Source organism: Bufo bufo, chromosome 4 (assembly GCF_905171765.1).
Source record: "Bufo bufo chromosome 4, aBufBuf1.1, whole genome shotgun sequence".
NCBI classification, from domain to species: Eukaryota; Metazoa; Chordata; class Amphibia; order Anura; family Bufonidae; genus Bufo; species Bufo bufo.
This window is the reverse complement of record NC_053392.1, coordinates 207,631,813-207,657,802: the sequence shown is the minus strand read 5'-3', so window position 1 is coordinate 207,657,802 and position 25,990 is coordinate 207,631,813. Positions and strand designations below refer to the sequence as shown.

The 25,990-nt window shown below is 43.2% G+C and overlaps 1 protein-coding gene across 2 annotated transcripts in view; it reads right to left on the bottom strand.

Annotated features, from left to right (window-relative positions):
- The window catches only part of NAALADL2 (N-acetylated alpha-linked acidic dipeptidase like 2), a 1,363,601-nt gene that overhangs the window by 357,451 nt on the left and 980,160 nt on the right, over nt 1–25,990 (bottom strand). For both annotated transcript variants that reach the window (XM_040428250.1, XM_040428251.1), the window contains exon 7: nt 25,416–25,508. In XM_040428250.1, the coding sequence (XP_040284184.1) occupies nt 25,416–25,508 (93 nt within the window). The remainder of the gene's footprint in view (nt 1–25,415; nt 25,509–25,990) is intronic.

Here is a 25,990-nt window from a genome sequence, read left to right as displayed (position 1 = left end):
CCTAACCCTGCTTTACAATTCTCCAAAACTTTATCCCTGACCTATATGGTGTATGCCTTGGTTTTCATGATGCTGTTTGATCACTAATGTTCTCAAACAAACCTCTGAGGTCGTCATAGTACAGCTGGAGTTATACTAATAATAAATTACACATGGGTGGACTCTTAGGGCTGTTTCACACGAGCGAGTCCATTGCGGGAATCACGCTCCGTGTGTGAGTGTGATCCTCCGCTCTGGATTGCAGGAGCGCACGGCATTATCATGATTTATAATGCTATCTGTCTCTGCATGGCGTTTTTTCCACAGAATCATAGTGACATAAAGCTGTACAGAGTACAGATGTCTGAATACAAATACACTTTTCAGATTTTAATTTATTAAAAGTTTTGAAATCTTGAGATGATTTTCTTTTCATTTTATACATACTTCCTACTTTGTGTTGGACTATCATATAAAATCAAAACAAAATACATTTCTGTCTGTAGTTGTAATGTGAAGAAATGTGGAAAAGTTCAAGTGGTATGAATACTTTTTCAAGGCACTATAATTATATGCAAGAGATACCCAAGTTATACCACCATGCTCTATATTACTATACAACAAAATGTATAACTTATACCAGCTGTGCGTTTATGATAATATACAGGAGATACTCAAGTTATACTGACACTATTTTTAGGCACAATATCTAATGGGGGCACTCTTAAAAAGCATTATCAAAGTAGGGGGAACTATTGCTAATGAGGGCAATCTGAGAGAAATATTTCTATTGGTGGGACTTTTGGGAGCACTTTGGGAAATATCTTTATGGCAATGTTATTTCATAAGTATAGTATTTGAGGGTATTGGGGAGCACAGAGGGCACAGTATTGGGGGTAGCAGCAGAATGATACTGATGGAAAAGTGAGGAATCTAAGATGTCTGTATGTCAAACTCTGCAGAGACAACACATGGCTGTAATAATTCATCATGGTCTACATAGAGAAGAGGAAAGAGACCATCTACAGTCAGGTCCATAAATATTGGGACATCCACACAATTCTAACATTTTTGGCTCTATACACCACCACAATGAATTTGAAATTAAACGAACAAGATGTGCTTTAACTGCAGACTGTCAGCTTTAATTTGAGGGTATTTACATCCAAATCAGGTGAAATGCATGCTCAATCGGATTCAGGTCAGGTGATTGACTTGGCCATTGCATAACATTTCACTTTTTTCCATTAAAAAACTCTTTGGTTGCTTTTGCAGTATGCTTTGGGTCATTGTCCATCTGCACTGTGAAGTGCCGTCCAATGAGTTCTGAAGCATTTGGCTGAATATGAGCAGATAATATTGCCCGAAACACTTCAGAATTCATCCTGCTGTTTTTGTCAGCAGTCACATCATCAATAAATACAAGAGAAGCAGTTCCATTGGCAGCCATACATGCCCACGCCATGACACTACCACCATCATGCTTCACTGATGAGGTGCTATGCTTAGGATCAAGAGCAGTTCCTTTCCTTCTCCATACTCTTCTCTTCCCATCACTCTGGTACAAGTTGATATTGGTCTTATCTGTCCATAGGATGTTGTTCCAGAACTGTGAAGGCTTTTTTAGATGTCGTTTGGCAAACTCTAATCTGGCCTTCCTGTTTTTGAGGCTCACCAATGGTTTACATCTTGTGGTGAACCCTCTGTATTCACTCTGCTGAAGTCTTCTCTTGATTGTTGACTTTGACACACATACACCTACCTCCTGGAGAGTATTCTTGATTTGGCCAACTGTTGTGACGGGTGTTTTCTTCACCAGGGAAATAATTCTTTGGTCATTCACCACAGTTGTTTTCCATGGTCTTCCGGGTCTTTTGGTGTTGCTGAGCTCACCGGTGCGTTCCTTCTTTTTAAGAATGTTCGAAACAGTTGTTTTGGCCACGCCTAATGTTTTTGCTATCTCTCTGATGGGTTTGTAGTGTTTTTTCAGCCTAATGATGGCTTACTTCACTGATAGTGACAGCTCTTTGGATCTCATCTTGAGAGTTGACAGCAACAGATTCCAAACACAAATAGCACACTTGAAATGAACTCTGGACCTTTTACCTGCTCATTGTAATTGGGATAATGAGGGAATAACACACACACCTGGCCATGAAACAGCTGAGAAGCCAATTGTCCCATTACTTTTGGTTCCTTAACAAGTGGGAGGCACATATGCAAACTGTTGTAATTCCTACACTGTTCACCTGATTTGGATGTAAATACCCTCAAATTAAAGCTGACAGTCTGCAGTTAAAGCACATCTTGTTCATTTCATTTCAGATCCATTGTGGTGGTGTATAGAGCCAAAAATGTTAGAATTGTGTCGATGTCCCAATATTTATGGACCTGACTGTATATCAGAAGAGACATCATTGCATGTAAGAGGTATGCATAGTACTGTATGTAATGCCAATTCAAATATACCTTTAACAATAGGGAGGGAATGGGGGTTGGATTGAGAATTTGGCATGGGGAGGGCACCATTTCAATTTTCACCTCAGGCAGCAGAAAGCTAGAATTTCCCCTAGCCACAATTATGGACTGTACCTGCATCCAAAGGAGAGGCTACATAAAATATATAATGTATGAAATTTAAATTATACATAATTTAGGCTCTGTTCACAATGTTTGTGAAGTAGTACAGTAAATTTGATGTATACTGTAATTCAGGAAAGCTCCCACCACATTTGACCAACATTCCAGTGTGGTATGTATATTTTTCACTTTTGACTGTATAAAAGTGTTAGAGACTATGCAGGAAATTGACATTTATAAAATGGTAAGGTCAAACACAATGTGGACAAACATAATGCACAAATACAACCATTATCTATATAAACATCCTATTATTCTCATTAGAGATGAGCGAATCAAAGTTAGTGAAGTGGAATTAGATCCAAATTTCAGGAAAAAATTTATTTGCACCAAAGCCAAATTTCCTCATGCTTCGTGGTAGCGAATCACATTTTTTTCTAAAATGGCTGCTGCACGTGTTAGAACATGGAGCAAAGAACTCAAGGAATGAGGGATCACCCACATTGCCATGCATGCAGCCAATCAGCAGCCATCCAACCCCTGTGTTGTCACAGCCCTATAAATAGCCTCAGACATCATGAATTCTGCCAATTTTCAGTGTACTTAGTGCAGGGATATATGTGACAGGGGCTAGAAACAGTGCTAGGAAAGACTTTATTGTGCTGAATAAACTTTATATAAAATGTATAAGTTCATGGAAAGATTATTCATAGTGTAGGGAAAGAATAAGGAGGCATTCTCTACACTATAAAAGAAGTACAGGGTCCAATAGGGGAGTATACAGCCTGGGTAATTGGAGCGATCCTATTGCACCTTGCTGCACTAACTGGGGATCCAAATTGCACTAAATGATAGCTCTGAAATTTCAGCAAACCTTGCTTGTTATTGGGGTGCAAGTGCTGTGTGATACAGCCATTTAGGGGGTGTATTAATAGGAAAGATACATAAGTCCTATTAGCCGTTCTGCTGTGAATTTTGATTGTTATACTTTTTTTGGGGGGGGTGTATTAATGGGAAAAATAATACATCTTAATTGCCGTTCTGCGGTGAAGTTACATTGTACTACAGCCATTTATGGGGTGTATAATTAGGAAAGATATGTACATCCTATTAGCCGTTCTGTGGGGGAGATAAAAAATGCCTGGGTTTTGCTGGAATTGAGGTGATTCCAGTTCTGACACAAGGAGGTGATAGGCATCGCCTTTTATTGCAAAAAGAAGCACGATGGATAATCCACACGGATGCCATGGGGCCCTTAGGTCTTAATGATCGCAATGATCTTAGTGTATTTGTCTGAGATGTAATTTGATTGCTATGGATGATTGTTTTGTAACACGCACACAGGTGGTGCCCTTTGCGTTTGAGAGCTATACCCATTCATGGGGTTAATCTCACGTTCCTCAAATAGATCGGCACACCTGCCTGCGTCATACAGGTAGCCGGAAGAAGCACATTCGTGCAAAACGGCCGTTGCTGCCCCTCGCCGCTCAGGTGGCTTTTTGTGAAGGCTTGTCTGCCTCAGCCCTACGATGCTTGTATGCAATTTTTGCAATCACAATAAAGAATGAAATGATGACATCCTGCAGCTGGTGAGTGCCACTGATTTTCTTACCTCTCTTTTGGTGGATCGTATTCTATTGAAAATTGACCTAAGCAGACACCACCGTTTGCTTGCATATTATACACTAACCTAAAGAATTATTAGGAACACCATACTAATACGGTGTTGGACCCCCTTTTGCCTTCAGAACTGCCTTAATTCTATGTGGCATTGATTCAACAAGGTGCTGATAGCATTCTTTAGAAATGTTGGCCCATATTGATAGGATAGCATCTTGCAGTTGATGGAGATTTGAGGGATGCACATCCAGGGCACGAAGCTCCCGTTCCACCACATCCCAAAGATGCTCTATTGGGTTGAGATCTGGTGACTGTGGGGGCCATTTTAGTACAGTGAACTCATTGTCATGTTCAAGAAACCATTTTTCCAGTCATCAACAGTCCAATTTTGGTGAGCTCGTGCAAATTGTAGCCTCTTTTTCCTATTTGTAGTGGAGTTGAGTGGTACCCGGTGGGGTCTTCTGCTGTTGTAGCCCATCCGCCTCAAGGTTGTGCGTGTTGTGGCTTCACAAATGCTTTGCTGCATACCTCGGTTGTAACGAGTGGTTATTTCAGTCAACGTTGCTCTTCTATCAGCTTGAATCAGTCGGCCCATTCTCCTCTGACCTCTAGCATCCACAAGGCATTTTTGCCCACAGGACTGCCGCATACTGGATATTTTTCCCTTTTCACACCATTCTTTGTAAACCCTAGAAATGGTTGTGCGTGAAAATCCCAGTAACTGAGCAGATTGTGAAATACTCAGACCGGCCCGTCTGGCACCAACAACCATGCCACGCTCAAAATTGCTTAAATCACCTTTCTTTCCCATTCTGACATTCAGTTTAGAGTTCAGGAGATTGTCTTGACCAGGACCACCCCCCTAAATGCATTGAAGCAACTGCCATGTGATTGGTTGACTAGATAATTGCATTAATGAGAAATAGAACAGGTGTTCCTAATAATTCTTTAGGTGAGTGTATATCCGGTGTACACAGAGGACTTGTGAACTATCTATCAGCGATTTGTTTGGGTGTAGTGCCGCCTGAATTTTCTTCTGTTGTGGTGAACTACATCACCCAGTAGCAGGCACTCAATTTCATGCAGTCAAGGCTCCACCACCTCAGCTGAAGGGAGCTGTCTGTCATTCCCATCATCTACTGGTCCTAATGCTCCTGCTCCTCCTCCTCGTCAATCATTTCATCAGCAATCGATCAAAGAAGAGTTTGCCAAGACACAACAGTGCGCGTGCACTTGGCGCAGAATCTGAACATGCTCCTGGCCAAGGTGCTGAAGTCCCTCCCTTTTCAAGTAGTGCTCCTTTCAGAGAAATGAAGGCTTGTGCCGAGCCGAGGTGGAGAGTCCCAAGCAGTCATTTCTTTGCGAAAAAGGCAGTACCAGCCCTGCACACATATTGTGACACAGTGAAAGATTTGGTCTGGGAAAACAGGTATTTTCCTGCCAGCATCGGCTACTGGGCTGTTTTACAGCCAGGTGAGTTCAAATACCGGACCGGATTTCAAATGCCGGTCCGGGTTTTGGCAGCACCTGGCTGTCCTTAAATAGGCAGCTGGGCTCAGAAGCCAGGTCTCTGTGTTGGGATCTGGGAGCCTTGTGTCTGGATGAAGGTTTTCTACCTGTTTGGCATAAAAACAGGTTGGTGCTGCTATCAGCAAGAACTCTTTGAGGCAGAATTGCCGCATGGTGTGAATTACTGCCAACACCGCAAGGTGACTTTTTGTTTGAATATGACTGTTTGTTTTGTCACTTGCCTAAAGTGTGAATAAAACATTGAACAGTTTGATCCAAAGAACTGTTGTTGCCTCTATACTGCGTCCGGTAATCCTGTCTACCGGAGTGAGTCAGGTGGGACAGCCGGTGTCTGTCAAAGTGCACAGCAGAGCCAACGTGTGGAGCTGTAACCACGGTCAAGGGCAATATATGTTATTTACAGCCCACTGGGTAAATGTGGTTTCTGCCCAGCCACACCAGCAACTTGGCCAGTTGACGCTGCTTCCTACCCGTTCTCACGCCGTTGGTCAACATTGTGTGCCTCTGCCTCCTCATCTTCCACCGTGTCTTTAGACTCCACTGCAGGGACAATTCACAGTGCTCCTCCAGCATACCACATGTCCAGTACACGACGGTGTCACGCTGTTCTGCAACTCGTTTACCTGGGTGAATGGAGTTACATAGGGGAGGAACTGCTCTGCATCCTTCATCATGGAATAAAATCCTGGCTTTCTCCTCGACAACAAAAAATTGGAACCATGGTGACCGACAACAGGAAGAACATGGTGTCGGCACTACATCAGTGAGGGCTGAGCCATGTGCCCTGCATGGTGCAATCTGGTTGTAAAGCAGTTCCTGAAGTCTTCACCTCATCTGCAAGACATCCTGAAAATTCCCAGGAAACTTTGCATGCACTTCATCCACTCGTACACTGCAAAGAACACCCTCCTTGAGCTGCAGAGGTAGAATGGCATCTCCCAAAATAGGCTGATATGCGATGTTTCCACCCGTTGGAATTTCACCCTCCATATGTTGCACCAATTTTATGAACAGAGAAAGGCCATAAATGATTTCTTGATGATACAGGTAGACAGAGGTACGCCTCTGTGTAACTTTGATGTTAGCCAGTGGCAGCTCATGCGTGACATCTGCCGTTTGCTCGGACCCTTTGAGGAGTTGACTTTGTCAGTCACCAGGAATACGGAATGAACAACGTCATCCACTGATTCATGTCCTGGAGCAGGAGCCCTGGCAAGTATAGCTCAAGGCCACATGAGCCCTGTGGGGGCTGAACTAGAGGAGATGGAGAATATTCGAGTACAAGCAATGCGTAGAGAAATGGGTGGTTTTTCTACACAGGTGACAGGAGAGGAGGTGCAGGAGCAGACAGAGGAGTTACAAGGCGATGAGGAAGATGAGGCAGATGACCCAGACACACCGTGGCAGTAAGCAGTGGAGATGGAGTCAGGGAGTCCCTTTGAGTCACTTGTGCAAATCGCCCGATGCATGTTCAGTTTCTTGCGTAGTGACAGCCGAAATGTTACCATTCGCCAGAGGGATGACTACTGGCTCTCCACCATGTTAGACCCTTGCTATTAGTCCAAAATGGGGCTGAGAGGGAGGATAAACTGAACTACTATCGAGACATCCTATAAAGTCAGTTGGCCGCTGCCTATTTGCGCCATCGCCCATCCGCACGCAGGTATGACCAGGGGGGAACCCTCTGCGCTCAAGTTCCACTGCCATTGTTGCTGGGGGGATGGGGGGGGGCAGGAGAAATACCAGCTCCATCAGCAGCAACTTAAGTCTAGAGTCGCTGATGAGCAGTTTTCTTCACCTACCTACTGAAGAAATTACTCCCCAGCAGCAGCAGGTAGACATAGAGCAGAACCTGAACCAACAGGTTGTGTCATACTTTGAGTGCACCCTGCCACCCAACATGGAAGATCTTCTGGACTACGGGGCAGCCAAACTCGATTTGTGGCCGCAACTGGCCAAGTTTGCCCTGGACAAGCATTCCTACCTGGCCAGAGCGGGTGTTTAGTGCAGCAGGGGCCATAGTTACCCCAAGGAGAACTCGCTTTTTCACCCAAAATGTGGACTAGATCATTAATGGTGCCACACCTACACTTTGTTAAAAGAGACCTGTTTCTTATGGCTGCCTGCTTCAGCTACTATTCAGATGCTGCCACCTGCCTGATGCCACATACCTGCTGCCAGGTGCTTCTACTGCCACCCACGATTTTTAGCTGATATTAGTATTGCTTCCCACCTTACCACTATGTCACTGGGCCACTCTGTGGTCTCCTCATGCTGCTGCCAGCTCACCACTATGTCACTCGGCCACTCTGTGGTATCCTCATGCTGCTGCCAGCTCACTACTATGTCAATGGGCCACTTTGTGGTCTCTTCATGCTGCTGCCACTTCACCACTCTGTGGTCTCCTCATGCTGCTGCTAGCTCACCACTATGTCACTGAACCACTCTGTGGTCTCCTCATGTTGCGGTCACCTAACCACTCTGTCACTGGGACACTCTGTTCCCAGCCTCCCCATTCAATTACTGGGCCACATGCAAATATTCCATCTCTGTTTTGGATCCACTCCTGTTTGTTTTTTGGTTTCAGCAATACTGATGGATTACTGACCAAATGCTGACTGAGTGAAGGCGGATGCTCAACAGACAGAATCCCTTTTTTAGGGGTTATTGTTCTGACTGATCAGAGGAAGGGCAAAATAATCAGTTACATCAACACAAACTTACTGCTGACACCCTCTCCACTCTGTCAGGGGGGCTCTACTTGTATAAGCGTTTAATAGAACAGGTTCTGTAGAAATCTATGTGGAATCAGCTGACAACTGTGTAAAAGGAGTGCGCTCTTTCACATTATAGTAGGATCTTAGGCCTCTGCACGGTTCTTTATACCTGGCGCTAACATTGACCTGTAAGTCTGAGTTCATACTTGAGTTATTTGGTCAGTTTTGGCCCCATGAACTGGTCAGTGATTCTAAGAGTGACACCTGTCATCTGCGTGTCATACTAAATTATAGTATTGTTTCACTACCACAGCAGATTCCCTATGCGTGTTTCTGCAAGGCACAGTGTTCTGAACCACTATACAGGCTCTCTGTAGCCATGAAATGACAGTTTTTTTTAATGGGATTTGCAACAAATAAATTCGGATCAAATCAAATCTTTTCAGAGAATTCAGCAAACCGACCAAATAGAATTTTTGAGAAATTCACTCCTCTCTAAGGCTACGTCTACATGACGACATTTGTCGTGCAACATTTTGTTGCACTAATGTCGCGCGACAATTTTTATAATGGCAGTCTATGGTGTAGCACTGCAACATGCAACATGCTGTGACTGCGACGCAACAGTCGCAGAAAATCCATTTGAGATGGATTTTTCTGCGACTGTTGCGTCGCAGTATATTGCATGTTGCATGTTGCATGTTGCAGTGCGACACCATAGACTGCCATTATAAAAATTGTCGCGCGACATTAGTGCAACAAAATGTTGCGCTACAAATGTTGCAGTGTAGTTGCACCCTATCTGTCGCGCGACTTATTGTTGTGCGACAAATGTCGTCGTGTAGATGTAGCCTAATTCTCATCATTTCAAAGTTCATGCTGCATTTTTGTGCACCTGCAAAGCAGAAGGTTTTTATTCCAGGTAAATACTCATAGAAGGATAACACCACTAGAGATTCACAATAGCTTAATAGTAATAAACAAGCTTGATAGAATTCAGCATTTTCCTGCCTTTTCTATATTATATCTTTGCAATAAGGCTTCTGACATGTGTTTACTGTTATGTCTCTCTGCTCTAGCATTTGGCTTCTTAATTAATTACCCCATTACCTCAACAATTTTAAAGTGCAGTTCTCTAAAACAAAAAAAAAGTTTTGTTTTTAACCTTGATTGCTTAATTTAGTTTTTATTCCTTCTTCTTTGGCAGTTAATTACAAGCACAACAAGAAAAATTTGTGCACACTTTAGACTCTTTAGTTTGTTTTTAGCTACATAAACAAAACAAAAACTATGTGATTTTTTTATAGTCTATTTTGCTATATCTAATTTGAAATTAAAGAGGTCTCGTTTATTAAAAGTGGACTTTTAATGGTGACATGCTGTAGTGTTCAACCTTCTGATCTACTAAAAAGATAACATTTTTCAATGAGGTTTTAAAACCTTTGACCACATCTAGACTCCCAGGACTGGACTGACTTTCCCTAGTGACGAACGGTAAATCCGTTCATTCCCTATGACAGACTCTGTCCCTCTAAAGGACCAGAGGCTACCACAACTATGTTTAAAAAGTGTAAAAAAAAAACAACACATTTAAAAAAATATAAAAATTAAAAAAACACATCCATTTTCCCATAATAACAATAAATAGAAAAATAAATAAATAGGGATTAGCGAATCGACTTCGGATGGAACATCTGAAGTTGATCTGAATAAAACTTCGTTAGAATACTGTACAGAGCGGGAGCTCCGTACAGTATTAGAATGTATTGTACTTTGTGAAGTCTTACGAGACTTCGGGTAATAACTTCAAAAAAGAATATCTACTGTACTTTGAAAGCAAACCAGAGTTTGGAAAAAAAAAAAATTACAGTACAGCTCCGTACAGTATTTTAACAAAGTTTTATGCGAATCGACTTTGGATGTTTCATTTGAAGTCGATTTGCTTATCCCTAAAAATAAACTTCAAAGACCTAGCCACATCTAAAACCACCTTTGCTATTAAAATTGCAAAATATTCCTCCCATATGGCAAATGGATTAACGGGAAAAAAAATCTAAATGGCCAATTTTCAATTTTTTTGGTCACTTCACCTCCACAAAAATAAAAATAAAAAGTGAACAAAAAGTCATACACACCTCAAAATGGTATCAATAAAAACTACAGCCCTCACATAGCTCCAAATATGTAAAAATAAAAAGGTTAAATCGGCAATGAAAAGAATATTTTTTATTTTTTTTCCAAAGCTATTATTTTTTTAAGACATGAGAAAGAAATACAAATGAGGTGTCTCTGTAATCGTACTGACCCAGAGAAACCCCTACTGACCAGTACTGTATAGGGAATGCTGTAAAAAAAAGAAAGTGTGTATATTGTAGGAAGGCGCAAGGGGCCGTCATTAATGTGTCACCAAGGTATGTGTCACCAAGGTTCCTGGCCTCGGTGAGGTAAGAGCCGGTAGTTTTAACCTCTTAAGGACACAGGGCGTACAGGTACGCCCTGATGTCCTGGTACTTAAGGACACAGGGCGTACCTGTACGCCCTGTGTATTTCCGATCACCGCCGCACGGCGGGCAGTGATCTGAACTTGGTGCCTGCTGAAATCAGCGATCACTGCAATCACTGCAATCCATTCAGACCTGTGGTTTGCAGCGCTTTCAGAAGTTTCTGATCGGCGAGGTGCTGGGGGGGTGGGCGGTCGGGCGCGCGATCATCCCGCCCGCCCCCTCTCATTTCCAGGATGGCGGTTAGCAAGCAGAGTGTCAGCACAGTGATGGCACTCTGCTTTTAACGGCTGACATCTGTGCTGTGATGTCAACCGTTTAACCCCTTCCATGCCGCAGTCCGTAGGGACCGCTGTATGGAAGGAGTTAACAGGGAGGGTGGCTCCTCCCTCTGTGATCCCGTCAAGAATCGGGGGCTGAAAAGGCACAGCAGCCTCCGATTCTTGACGGGATCACAGAGGGAGGGGGCAACCCTCCCTCCCCATCACCCGCTGCTCTGTTGTGGCAGCGATTGATGGTTACCATGGCAACCGGACGCCTTCACAGGCTTCCGGCTGTCCATGGTGCTGATCAGACTTCTGCTAAAGGCAGAAGTCTGATCAGATTTAATGTAAAGTGAAAATACAGTACAGTACACTATATAGTGTACTGTACTGTATTATACAGACATCAGACCCACTGGATCTTCTAGAACCAAGTGGGTCTGGGTCAAAAAAATGTAGAAGAAAAGTAAAAATAAAAAAAAACATATTTATCACTGATTAAAAATGTAAAAAAATTATATGCACTACACATATTAGGTATCGCCGCATCTGTAATAACCTGCTCTATAAAAATATCACATGACCTAACCCCTCCGGTGAATACCGTAAAAAAAAAAAAAAAAAAACGGTGTAAAAAAAGCAATTTTTTGTCACCTTACATCACAAAAAGTGTAATAGCAAGCGATCAAAAAGTCATACGCACCCCAAAATAGTGGCAAACAGTCATCTCATCCCGCAAAAATCATAACCTACCCAAGATAATCGCCCAAAAACTGAAAAGACTATGGCTCTCGGACTATGGAGACACTAAGACGTGATGAAATAATTGTGTAAAACGAACATAAATTTAAAAAAAGTTGACATATTAGGTATCACCACATCTGTAATAACCTGCTCTATAAAAATACCACATGATCTAGCCTGTCAGATGAATATTGTAAATAACAAAAAATAAAAACGGTGCCAAAATAGCTATTTCTTTTTACCTTGCCTCACAAAAAGTGTAATATAAAGCACCCAAAAATCATATGTACCCTAAGATAGTACCAACAAAACTGCCACCCTATCCCGTAGTTTCCAAAATGGGGTCACTTTTTTGGAGTTTCTACTCTAGGAGTGCATCAGGGGGGCATCAAATGGGATAGGGTGTCAAAAATCCAGTCCAGCAAAATTTGCCTTCCAAAAACCATATGCCATTCCTTTCCTTCTGCGCCCTGCCGTGTGCCCATACAGCAGTTTACGACCACATATGGGGTGTTTCTGTAAACTACAGAATCAGGTCCATAAATATAGAGTTTTGTTTGGCTGTTAACCCTTGCTTTGTAACTGGAAAAAAAATATTAAAATGGAAAATCTGCCAAAAAAGTGACATTTTGAAATTGTATCTCTATTTTCCATTAATTCCTGTGGAACACTTAAAGGGTTAACAAAGTTTGTAAAATCAGTTTTTTATACCTTGAGGGGTGTAGTTTCTAAAATGGGGTCACTTTTTTGGCGTTTATACTCTAGGGGTGCATCAGGGGGGCTTCAAATGGGACATGGTGTCAAATAAACAGTCCAGCAAAATCTGCCTTCCAAAAACCGTATGTCCTTCCTTTCCTTCTGCGCCTTGCCATGTGCCCGTACAGCAGTTTACGACCACATATGGGGTGTTTCTGTAAACTATAGAATCAGGGCCATAAATATTGAGTTTTGTTTGGCTGTTAACCCTTGCTTTTTTTTACTGGAAAAAATGGATTAAATGGAAAATTTGCAAAAAAATCGAAATTCTGAAATTTTATCTCCATTTGCCAATAACTCTTGTGGAACACCTAAAGGGTTAAAGACATTTGTAAAAATCAGTTTTGAATACCTTGAGGGTGTAGTTTCTAGAATGGGTGGTTTCTGGGTGGTTTCTATTATGTAAGCCTCACAAAGTGACTTCAGACCTGAAATGGTCCTTAAAAAGTGGGTTTTTGAAAATTTCTGAAAAATTTCAAGATTTGCTTCTAAACTTTTTAGCCTTGTAACATCCTCAAAAAATAAAATTACATTCCCAAAATGATCCAAACATGAAGTAGACATATAGGGAATGTAAAGTAATAATTATTTTTCGAGGTATTACTATGTATTATAGAAGTAGAGAAATTGAAACTTGTCAATTTGCTAATTTTTCTAAATGTTTGGTAAATTTGGTATTTTTTTTATAAATAAAAATACATTTTTTTACTCCATTTTACCAGTGTCATGAAGTACAATATGTGACAAAAAACAATCTCAGAATGGCCTGGACAAGTTATTCACACATAAAGTGACACTGGTCAGATTTGCAAAAAATGGCCTGGTCCTTAAGGTGAAAATAAGCCTGGTCTTTAAGGGGTTAAGTGTCAGCGGCAGCTAGTGCTGATTGACACTGTTTGTTGTTAGTATGGCTGTAAAGCAAATCCGGGCTGGCTCTTACTGGGAGTAGCCAAAGTGCTGGGTTGGTAGCTGCTCCCCACGCTCCAGGCCGTGTCTTTAGTGGCCTATATAAAACCTTGCCATCAGTCTCAGTTGGGTGTGGTTGATCCTTCATCTTGCAGGGAAGCTGTGGAGACTCTGTGAATTGGTGCCGTGCTAAAGACTTGAAAGCCACATGTTGGAAAACAGGCACCTAAGCCTGCTGTGGATGTCTAACCAGGTGAAGATTTTGTTCTATGAACATTGCATAGTATGAACACACACCAAGACTGTGATTGGTCATTTTGTGTTTCCTTAAGTGTGAATAAACACTGAACTGTTTAAGTTAAAGACTTTGTGATTGCCTCTATACTGCGTCCGCTAGCCTGTCTACCTGAGCAAAACCCCTCAATTGGTGTCGGATGCTGGCAAACAAAGTGAGGCAGGCCTGAAGGTCAAAACTTTTAGTTTTTCCCGGGCACAAGTGCATGTCCTATATTAAGCCGGCAAGGTTACGACCCGTGTCCCCTGACAAAATGGAGGCAGTCGTGAAAGCCATTTTGTGGAGGCTAACTTGCAGCAGCGGGAGGCTAACAAGCAGCAGCAGGAAACTAACCAGCTGCTATTACAACATGTAATGGCGTTGCAAGCGGCCGGAGCGTCCACGATGCCCGGAAAGCTGTCCGTGCGGTGATCCCTAAGATGTCCCCCTTGGATGACGTCAAGACCTATCTGGCAATGTTCGAAAAGGTGGCAGTGAGGGAGAAGTTACCCCGAGACTAGTGGGCTGAGGTCGTCGCTCCGTTCCTGGCATCTGGGCCCCAGCAAGTGTTTTTTGATCTTCCCGATGATCAAGCGGACGATTTCCCGACCGTAAAAGGTGAGAACCTGGGGAAACTGGGGTGAATGTATTGGTCCGGGCTCAGTGGATGCACCAGTGGGAATTTAACTTGGCTGAACCCGCCAGACCACAATATTATGACCTGCTACACCGGTTGCAGAAATGGCTAAAGCCTGACATATTGACTCCCACTGCTATGCTGGACCGTCTGTTGGCGGATGTGTTTTGGAGGCCTTTGCTGTACCCTCTCCATCACTGGATCGGCCAGGTGTCTCCTGGTAATGCCTTAGAGATGGTTGACCTGGTAGAGCGCTACGAGGCAACCAGAAATCTGCAGGGGGGTTCTTGTGAGAGGGGGCCAGTCAAACCCCGGAAATCTCCACCCCAGACCCAGCGGCCGATGCCAGCCAAACCCGCCCGGGATCTATCCCCTGTAGACCCAGCCCCGATGGTTTGCTGGCAGTGTCACGAGCCTGGACACATAAGGGCCGACTGTCCCTATCGGGGTGAACCCATGGATACCAACTATGGCTACTGCCACTCATATTATGTCAGGAAGCTGTGTGCCACAGGTACCTCCGAGACTGTAGACAATAGCCACCTGTGCCAGGTGGAAGTGGGGGACACTCTGACGGTCGCACTGCTGGATTCAGGAAGCCTGGTGTCCCTGGTAAGAGCTGTCCTGGTGCGGTCTGTTGAGTATACTGGCTAAAAGGTCGGCATTGTGTGCATTCATTGGGACTTAAAAGACTATCCCACCGCCCTGGTCTCTCCATCAACAGTGGCCAGTAGGTGAACTCATGAGGTGTCCGTCGCCACAAAGTTACCATATGAACTAATAATTGGGAGAGACTTCCCGGCACTATGGCCGGATACGAAAGATACAGCTCCCCGTGAGACAGATGTAACCCTAGCAGAGTGGCCCGGATCAAGGGAAGACCAGAACCCAGGGAACTTGAGTCCGAAGGGCCAGCGGTAGGGGTGAACGCCACTTTGGTGGAAAAGGCCGAGACAACCCCGCTAAGTGTGATGGTGGGAGACGTGGAGGACTTTCCGCCAGGTCCGAAGGTAGCCGACCTCAATATCTCCGGGGATAATTTTGGTACTGCACAACACCGGCACCCAACCCTATCCAGAGTCTGGGAAAATGTATTAATAATAGATGGGGAACCACAACAACTGGGGGCAGAGTCAGTGTTTCCCCGTTTTGTGGTTCATCAAGAGCTGTTGTATTGAGTAAACCAGCTGCAAGGTGAATCCATTGAACAATTGGTGGTGCCCCAGGCTTATCGCAAACTTGTGTTAGCCCACCAGCATGTTCTCGGGGGTCATCTGAGAAAGCAAAAAATGCAGGACCGGATTCTAGAGCGGTTTTACTGGCCCAGTGTGTTCAGAGAGGTAGAAGAATATTGTAAGTCTTGCCCAACCTGCCTGATAAGGAGCCCCCAGCCACATTTCCGTAGTTCCCTGTACCCCTCCCGATTATCGAGGTCCCGTTCGAGCGAATCGCTATGGATCTCGTAGGCCCTGTACCGAAGTCTGATCTTGGTTGTCCTAGACTACGCCACTCGGTAGCCGGAGGCAGTGCCACTGCGGCATACATCAGCCAAACTCATAACTAAGGAGTTAATGGAGATGTTTTTTCGCGTGAGTCTGCCTAAGGACTCTGACTGACCAAGGGACCCCGTTTATGTCCAAGGTCATGAGGGAACTCTGTGAGTTGCTCCACATAAAACAGCTACGGACGTCAGTGTATCATCCACAAACGGATGGCCTGGTAGAGAGGTTTAATCAAACATTAAAAATATGTTAAAAAGAGTGGTGTCTAAGGATAGGAGGGACTGGGATCTTCTTCTGCCCTATCTCATGTTCGCAGTGCGAGAAGTGCCCCAGGCCTATACTGGGTTCTTGCCCTTCGAACTGTTATACGGCAGACACCCTCATGGTCTGTTGGATGTCACCAAAGAGGCGTGGGAACAACAACCTATACCGCACAAAAGTGTTGTTGAGTATGTCACCGGGATGCAAGGACGGATGGAAACAGTGTTACCACTGGATAGGAAGCATATGGAGGCAGAGCATGTAGCCCAGAGTAGGATCTATAATCGGCAGGCTCGGGTCCAGAACTTTAACCCGGGTGATCGGGTATTGGTGCTGGTACCAACCGTAGACAGTAAGTTCCTAGCTAGGTGACAGGGGCCCTACGAGGTATTTGAAAAAAAGGAGAGGTAGATTACAAAGAACATCAGCCAGGGAGGCGAAAGCTGGAGCAGGTGTACCATGTGAATCTGTTCAAACCCTGGAAAGATCGGGAAACAGCCCACATCCAGGTTTTCTAGGGGAAGCGGATTCGGTCCCTCTGTATGAAGCAAGGGAAGCGGCTGCCACAGTGAAAATTGCTGACATGATCAGGAGGCCAGGGAGTTCGTTAGTCGGAACACGGATGTGTTCTCGGACCTTCCTGGATGCACTTCCATAATCCAACATGACATTATCACTGAGCCTCAGGCAAAAGTCCGGTTAAAACCGTACTGGGTACCCGAGGATCGGCAACAAGCCATCGCAGAGGAAGTCCAGCTGATGTTGCAGCTAGGTGTCATCGAGGAGTAAAAAAGTGAATGGGCCAGACCGATAGTCTTAATACCCAAGCCGGATGGGAGATTGCGCTTCTGTAACGACTTCCGCAAACTTAATGAGGTGTCCAAATTTGACGCATATGCCATGCCCTGAGTAGATGAGCTTATTGAGAAATTAGGCCAAGCCCGGTATTTTTCTGTTTTGGACCTCACCAACGGGTACTGTCAGGTATCCTTGATGGAGGCTGCCAAGTAAAAAACAGCTTTCATCATGCCAGAGGGGTTGTATCAGTACAAGGTATTACCCTTTGGTCTACATGGCGCTCGAGCCACGATTCAAAGGCTAATGGACATTGTACTCCGTCCACATCGTCAGTATGCTTTGGTTTACTTGGACGATATCGTTATCCACAGCACTGACTGGGAAAGTCACCTACCTAAAGTACAGGCTGTAGTGGACTCCCCTAGGAAGGCTGGCTTAACCGCTAACCCGAAAAAGTGTGCGATAGGGTTAGAAGAGACCAAGTACCTGGGGTATGTAATTGAGCGCAGAATTATTAAACCTCAGGTAAGCAAAATTGAGGCAATTCGGAATTGGCCACGACCGGTCACTACTCGGCAAGTAAAGTCGTTCTTGGGAATGGTGGGATACTATATGAGGTTTGTCCCCCACTTTGCTACAGTCGCTCCACCATTGACAGGCCTGTTGAAGGGACGCAAGTCAGTGACGGTTCAGTGGAAAGAGCAGGCGGAAAAGGCTTTCTCCGCTCTGAAGTCGGCCCTGTGTGGGTCCCCGGTGTTGGTTACGCCCGACTTCAAGAGGGAGTTTGTGGTACAGACAGATGCCTCTGAAGTAGGCAGCAGAGCTGTACTCTCTCAGGACATCAATGGGGAGGAGCATACCATTGTTTTCCTGAGCCGCAAACTTACCCCAGCCGAGACTAGGGGCAGTATAGTGGAGAGAGAGTGCCTGGCCATCAAGTGGGCACTCGAGTCTCTCCGCTATTACCTGTTGGGAAGAAAGTTCCGTCTGGTAACCGATCACTCCCCTCTCAAGTGGATGAGCCAAGCCAAAGAGAGGAATGCTCAGGTCACCAGGTAGTTTTTGTCTCTACAGATCTTTTCGTTTTCCATGGAACATAGGGCAGGCAGGTTACAGGGTAATGCAGATGCCCTGTCCCGGGTACACTGGCGGGTATTCACCCCCTCAGGGTTGAACAAAGTGGGAGGTATGTAAAGCGCAAGGGGCCGTCATTGACAGAGGTTCCTGGCTTCGGTGAGGTAAGAGCCTGTAATTTTAAGTGTCAGCGGCAGCTAGTGCTGACTTAACACTATTGATTATTTAGTGTGGATGTAAAGCCGATCCAGGTCGGCTCTTACTGGGAGCAGCAAAGTGCAGGGTGGATGACTGTTCCCCACGTTCCAAGCCAGCTTTTGGTTTGGGATAAAAACCCAGCCAGCAGTCTCAGCTGGGCGGATTATGCTCCATCTGATACTGGAGCTTTGTCAGTCTGGGTGTTGGAGCCTGAGAGTTTGGGCCCGGACTAATGCCTGCTATATTGTTTGGGAAAAAAGCACGTGGACTTCCGCTTCACCCAAGGACTTATGTGCTGCAAGCCTGGTGTGAACAAACACCAGACTCAAGGTGAATGTTTTTCCTTGAAACTGCCTTTTTGTTGTCACTTTACTTATGTGTGAATAAAACACTGCACTTTTTAAGTTAAAGATGTTGTCATTGCCTCTGTACTGCGTTCACAAGCCTGTCTACCAGAGCAAATCCCCACACCCCCTATATGCTTCACCAAAATTAACTGCAGAAATGCACTGAGAATATATATTTTTCTATTTACTGTAATACACCCTTATACGCTTTGACCAGAAATAACTGCAACAGAGCAGTGCGTATATATTTGTCTTTTTTTACGCATTCCAGTGCAAATAGAGGCTCTAAACGGGCAAGTTGCAATACTGAGAGGCATTGACAATTTGCAAAAAAGTTTGCTTCTCACCGAGCAAGCACTCTTTGGGGTAGATGAGGGGGAGGGTGACAGAGAGGAGGCTGAGGAAAGTGAGGTAGCTAGCTGGGTAACAGTTAGAAAGCGGGGTAGAGGGAAGAGTGCCAGGGAGGCTAGCCATGATCTGACACACCCCAACAAGTTTGCACGTTTGGCAGATGAGGGAGATGTCAGTCCAGGGACGGCACTGCTGCAGCCGGACACTTCCTCTGCCAGTCAGGGGAATGTCAGCTCCAGTAAGCAGGGGACCAGAAGAGCAGGGCAGGCCAGACTGGTGCTGGTAGTGGGAGACTCCATTATTAGGGGAACAGATAGGGAAATCTGTCACAAAGACCGTGATTGCCGAACAGTGTGCTGTCTTACTGGCGCTAGAGTTTGACACATCGCGGATCGGGTTGACATTACTGGGAGGGGCTGGAGAAGATCCAGTGGTCATGGTCCATATCGGAACCAATGACAAAGTTAGGGGTAGGTGGAGAGTCCTTAAAAATGATTTCAGGGATTTAGGTCAAAAGCTTAGGGCAAGGACCTCAAAGGTAGTATTTTCCAAAATACTACCTGTACCACGGGCCACACAAGAAAGGCAGCGGGAGATTAGGGAGATTAACAAGTGGCTCAAGAACTGGTGTAGGAAGGAGGGGTTTGGGTTCCTGGAGAACTGGGCCGACTTCTCTATCGGCTACAGGCTCTATCATAGGGACAGGCTGCACCTCAATTGGGAAGGGGCAGCTGTGTTGGGGAAGAAGATGGCTAGAAGGTTGGAGGAGTGTTTAAACTAGGGACTGGGGGGGGAGGGAAATTACATTATAGGAGGGGAAGATAGTGCAGATAGAGGCCGGGGGCAAGGTAGTGGGACTGGGGGAGGAATGGAAGGAGGGACTAGAACAGTTCAGAAGGAAAGGTGTAGGGTAAAAAATATACATAAACCTCTCAAATGTATGTATACTAATGCCAGAAGCCTGACAAATAAAACTGGGGAACTGGAATTAGTGATGTGTGAGGAGGACTATGACATAGTGGGAATAACTGAGACATGGCTGGATGATAGCTATGACTGGGCAGTTAATGTACAAGGTTACAGTCTGTTTAGAAAGGATTGTCAAAACCGGAGAGGGGGAGGGGTCTGCCTTTTTGTAAAGTCCTGTCTAAAGCCCACACTCCGTGAAGATATAAGTGAGGGACATGAACATGTGAAGTCACTGTGGGTAGAGATACATGGAGCTAAAAACAATAATAAATTACTGATAGGAGTTTACTATAAACCACCTAATATACCAGAGTCCACAGAAAATCTACTACTAAATGAGATAGAAAAGGCAGCAAATCATAATGAGGTGGTTATTATGGGGGACTTCAACTACCCAGATATAGACTGGGAAACTGAAACTTGTATATCTCATAAAGGAAACAGGTTCTTGGCAATAACCAAAGACAATTTCCTCTCCCAACTGGTTCAGGACCCGACTAGAGGGACGGCCATACTGGACTTAGTATTAACCAATAGGCCTGACAGAACAACAGACGTGCAGGTTGGGGGACACCTGGGAAATAGTGACTATAAAGTAATAACCTTCCAATTATCATTCAAAAGAGCGTTTCTACAGGGAGGAACAAAAATACCAAACTTCAAAAAAGCTAAATTTAGCCAACTAAGAAAGGCCAAAGGCCTAACTAACTGGGACAAAGTCCTCAAAAATAAAAATACAGCCACAAACTGGGATATCTTTAAAAGCATCCTAAAATCTCATTGTGAGAGGTACATACCGTATGGGAATAAAAGGTTAAGGAACAAAAAGAAACCAATGTGGATAAACAGAACTGTAAAGAAAGCAATAAATGAGAAAAAGAGAGCATATAAAACACTAAAACAGGAGGGTAGCACAGAAGCACTGAAGGAAAAAAATAGAACAAAAAAATACTAATAAAAGCGGCCAAACTAGAGACCGAGAGATTAATTGCCAAAGAGAGTAAAACTAACCCTAAAATGTTCTTCAATTATATAAATGTTAAAAAGTATAAATCTGAAGGTGTCGGCCCTTTAAAGAGTAATGAGGGGGGAGTCGCAGAGAGCGACGAGGAGAAAGCAAAGCTGTTAAATAATTTTTTATCCAATGTATTCACTGAGGAAAATAATCTGTCAGATGAAATGCTGAATGTAAAAATAAATTCCCCATTAAAAGTGTCCTGTCTGACCCAGGTAGAAGTACATCAGCGACTTAAAAAGATTAAAATAGACAAATCGCCAGGACCGGATGGCATACACCCCCGTATCCTAAGGGAATTAAGTAATGTCATAGCCAGACCCTTATTTCTGATATTTGCAGACTCCATACTGACAGGGAATGTCCCACAGGATTGGCGCATAGCAAATGTGGTGCCAATATTCAAAAAGGGTCCAAAAACAGAGCCTGGAAACTATAGGCCGGTAAGTTTAACATCTGTTGTGGGTAAACTGTTTGAAGGTTTTCTGAGAGATGCTATGTTAGAGCATCTCAACGGAAATAAGCAAATAACGCCATATCAGCATGGCTTCATGAGGGATCGGTCATGCCAAACTAATTTAAATCAGTTTCTATGAGGAGGTAAGTTCTAAACCGAATGCTCGGACTGGGAGAAAACGTCTGTATGTGGGTAAGTAACTGGCTCAATGATAGAAAACAGAGGGTGGTTATTAACGGTACACACTCAAATTGGGTCACTGTCACTAGTGGGGTACCTCAGGGGTCAGTATTGGGCCCTATTCTCTTCAATACATTTATTAATGACCTTGTAGAAGGCTTGCATAGTAAAATTTTAATTTTCGCAGATGACACTAAACTGTGTAAAGTAATTTACACTGAAGAGGACAGTATACTGCTACAGAGGGATATGGCTAGATTGGAGGCTTGGGCAGATAAGTGGCAGATGAGGTTTAACGCTGACAAATGTAAAGTTATGCACATGGGAAGGAATAATTCAAGTCACCCATACATACTAAATAGTAAAACACTCGGTAACACTGACATGGAAAAGGATCTAGGAATTTTAATAAACAGCAAACTAAGTTGCAAAAACCAGTGTCAGGCAGCTGCTGCCAAGGCCAATAAGATAATGGGTTGCATCAAAAGGGGCATAGATTCCCGTGATGAGAACATAGTCCTACCACTTTACAAATCATTAGTCAGACCACACATGGAGTACTGTGTACAGTTCTGGGCTCCTGTGAGCAAGGCAGACATAGCAGAGCTGGAGAGGGTCCAGAGGAGGGCAACTAAAGTAATAACTGGAATGGGGCAACTACAGTACCCTGAAAGATTATCAAAATTAGGGTTATTCACTTTAGAAAAAAGACGACTGAGGGGAGATCTAATTACTATGTCTAAATATATCAGGGGTCAGTACAGAGATCTAGCCCATCATCTATTTATCCCCAGGACTGTAACTGTGACGAGGGGACATCCTCTGCGTCTGGAGGAAAGAAGATTTGTACACAAACATAGAAAAGGATTCTTTACAGTAAGAGCAGTGAGACTATGGAACTCTCTGCCTGAGGAGGTGGTGATGGTGAGTACAATAAAGTTTGAAAACACTTGGAAGGATATCTATTTGATAAATTACACGTAGGAAAAATAGGTTTGGAAGAAAAAATTGAAAATTAACGTGCTTAATTAGAAAACTTGATACCTTTATTAATGAATGGGTATGAGCAAGAGTGGTCGATATGCTCAGATGCTCTGATATATAAAAGGAAAAACGAACCTCCTATAGTGGATAGGTGGTGAAATACTGAATCACTATAGGGACGGGGGTAATATTGGGTAAGTCTGTGGAAGGTTGCTCTCCCTAGACGACCCTATGGAACTATGTCCTTAGCACAGGGATGTCCCCTAATGGTGGAGACACCCTGCCCCCGTACCTAGGCCTAGATATGGCCCTAGTGATGCCCTACTTAGAAAAGCTGGATCGGGAAATATTGATCCAGTGAAAAAAACAAAAAGAATAAGTCTAATATGAAAATATATAAAGACACAACCCCAACGCGTTTCGGCTGCATATAGCAGCTCATCAGGAGGTGATGACAATGTACTATACGTAGGGAATGGAGAAAGCAAGAAGATGGTGCTTCAAAAAAAAAGGTTGATACTTAGCTCCTTAGCATACTTGATGGCGATGTGTATACAGATATGTACCTCTTGTCCGTATGTATGATGAAGTCAGACAGAGGGGGGCCCTGTAGAAAGTGCAGCTCGTATGCTAGGAGGCTGGAGGGCTCTTTCGTTTTTCCTTTTATATATCAGAGCATCTGAGCATATCGACCACTCTTGCTCATACCCATTCATTAATAAAGGTATCAAGTTTTCTAATTAAGCACGTTAATTTTCAATTTTTTCTTGAGTACAATAAAGGAATTCAAGAGGGGCCTGGATGTATTTCTGGAGTATAATATTATTACAGGCTATAGCTACTAGAGAGGGGTCGTTGATCCCAGGAGTTATTCTGATTGCCTGATTGGAGTCGGGAAGGAATTTTTATTCCCCTAAAGTGGGGAAAATTGTCTTCTACCTCACAGGTTTTTTTTTGCCTTCCTCTGGATCAACTTGCAGGATCACAGATGCCGAACTAGATGGACAAATGTCTTTTTTCGGCCTTATGTACTATTTTACTATGTTACTGAAATATTCCCCTATATGCTTTCACCAGAAATAACTGCAACAGTGCAGTGCGTATATATATTTTTTATTTTACTGAAATACGCCCCTATATGCTTTCACCAGAATTAACTGCAGAAATGCACTGAGAATATATTTATCTTTTTTTTACCGTAATACATCCATATACGCTTTAACCAGAAATACCTGCAACAGTGCAGTGTGTATATATTTTTCTTTTCAATGAAACACGCCCTTATACGTTTCCACCAGAAAAAACTGCAACAGTGCAGTGCGTATATATATTTTTATTTTACTGAATACGCCCCTATCCGCTTTTACCAAAAATAATTGCAACAGTGCAATTTAAACAAAAAAAAATCTTCAAAAACTGTTTTGGCTACCTCCTCCTCCACCTACACCGCCACATCCAGCGCTTCCTCAACCTCCTTCTCCATATGGACCTCCTCCTCCTAGATCTAGATTATTATTTTTTATTTTTACGTATTTTATGTTATTTGAATTCATTTCCCTATCCACATTTGTTTGCAGAGCACTTGCCATGCTCTTAATCACATTTTGCTGCCATTTGCAGCCTCTAGCCCTTTCCATTACTTTTTTAGAGCCATTTTAGTGCTCCAAAGTTCGGGTCCCCATTGACTTCAATGTGGTTCGGGTTCAGGGTCAAGTTTGGGTCCCGAACTCAAACTTTTTTGCGAACTTCAGCCGAACCCGGCTAACCCGAACATCCAGGTGTCCAGTCAACTCTATTTAGCAGCAATGGATCAATGTATAAAAAGTGCATATGTAACCTGTGCCAATCTTTCTACAGTTGTTGCTTTTGAATATTCTTCCCACTCATATATTTTTTCCTGTTATCAGCCCATTAGACCTTGATCTTTTATAAAAAAAAATATTTACAGAGATACACACCAAACTGGGTTTACCTTCTGTGGTTGCATCTCCGGCAGCCGCAAGGAGCTAAATGGAATAGCAGCACAAATGCATGCCTGCTGTTCCATTCAAATGGGCCGCCATTCTTGTGATCAGTGGGGGCCCCAATGGTTAGATTGCCACCATTCAGACACTAAAAACTTGTCTTAACCCTTTTAAGCATCACTAATCCATATATATTTTTTTATTTTTTTTAATTAGATATTGGTACTGTAGCTGAAAAGTGAATACATTTATCATATAAACTGCCTCCAAACATTCGTTAGAAAAGACACCTTTGAAAACTAGCGGGTGGAGGCATTAACATTGCTATCCCATGAAAAGTAATAGTTTACAATGAATATATAATTTTAAATGAAGTATTATTGCAATATACTGTACATCCAATAAAAATATACTGTAGTTAGTTTTGCATCTACATTTTTTCTCTCTTGCTCTTTATCCTTCTTAAGTACCTTCTCCTGCATTCATATTTGGACTAATAAGCTTAGTAGCTTCCCTTCTACCTTCCTTTTCCTTCAGTGATGGCATACAGTGAGGTCATAGAGCAGGAGGTAAAGTGGTCCGATTCCTTCATTATTTCATTACTACGTCTAAATTCATAGATGTACATAGTTATATTGCTAGAGAATGGAGAAGGGGATTGTGGGGGATTGTGAGGGGCTAACTGCATGGCATCCTGTTCGCCATATATTGTGCTACATTTTACTCATTACAATGTTCTTGTTTATAACTACATATTATTTATATATACTGCTAGTGTTACATTTTTCTGTTTTGAGTATATACTTACCAGGAAGACGTAATCCCCTGAGAAATCCAATAGAATTGGATACATCTTTGTATTCCTGTGTGGATCTAATATTCAGTGTGATTGTTAATTGATCTATAAACAAATAAGAAACAATTACCAAATTAGACACAATATACTAATATATATATACTAATATATATATATATATATATATATATATATATATATATATATATCAATGTTTTTTTCAGCACTGCGATTGGAGTGTTGTGATCTATTTGTTTGACCTGTGGATCAGGGTCTGGGTTGCAGGCACCATTTTTGTACTTTGTCAGATATATATATGAAATTGCTTTAATCTCATCATTAAAATAGTGATAGAATGTAGTAAAAGACAAAATATATAAATTTAGTAATTTGTGGTGGCATTTTGTAAGCATTTACACAAAATCAATTTTATTTAATATTTACCATCAAATATGAAGTATGGGGGAGATTCATCAAACTGGTGTAAAGGATAACTGGCTTAGTTGCCCATAGCAACCAATCAGATTCCAGCTCTCATTTTTCACAGCTCCTTTGGAAAATGAAAGGTGGGACATGATTGGTTGCCA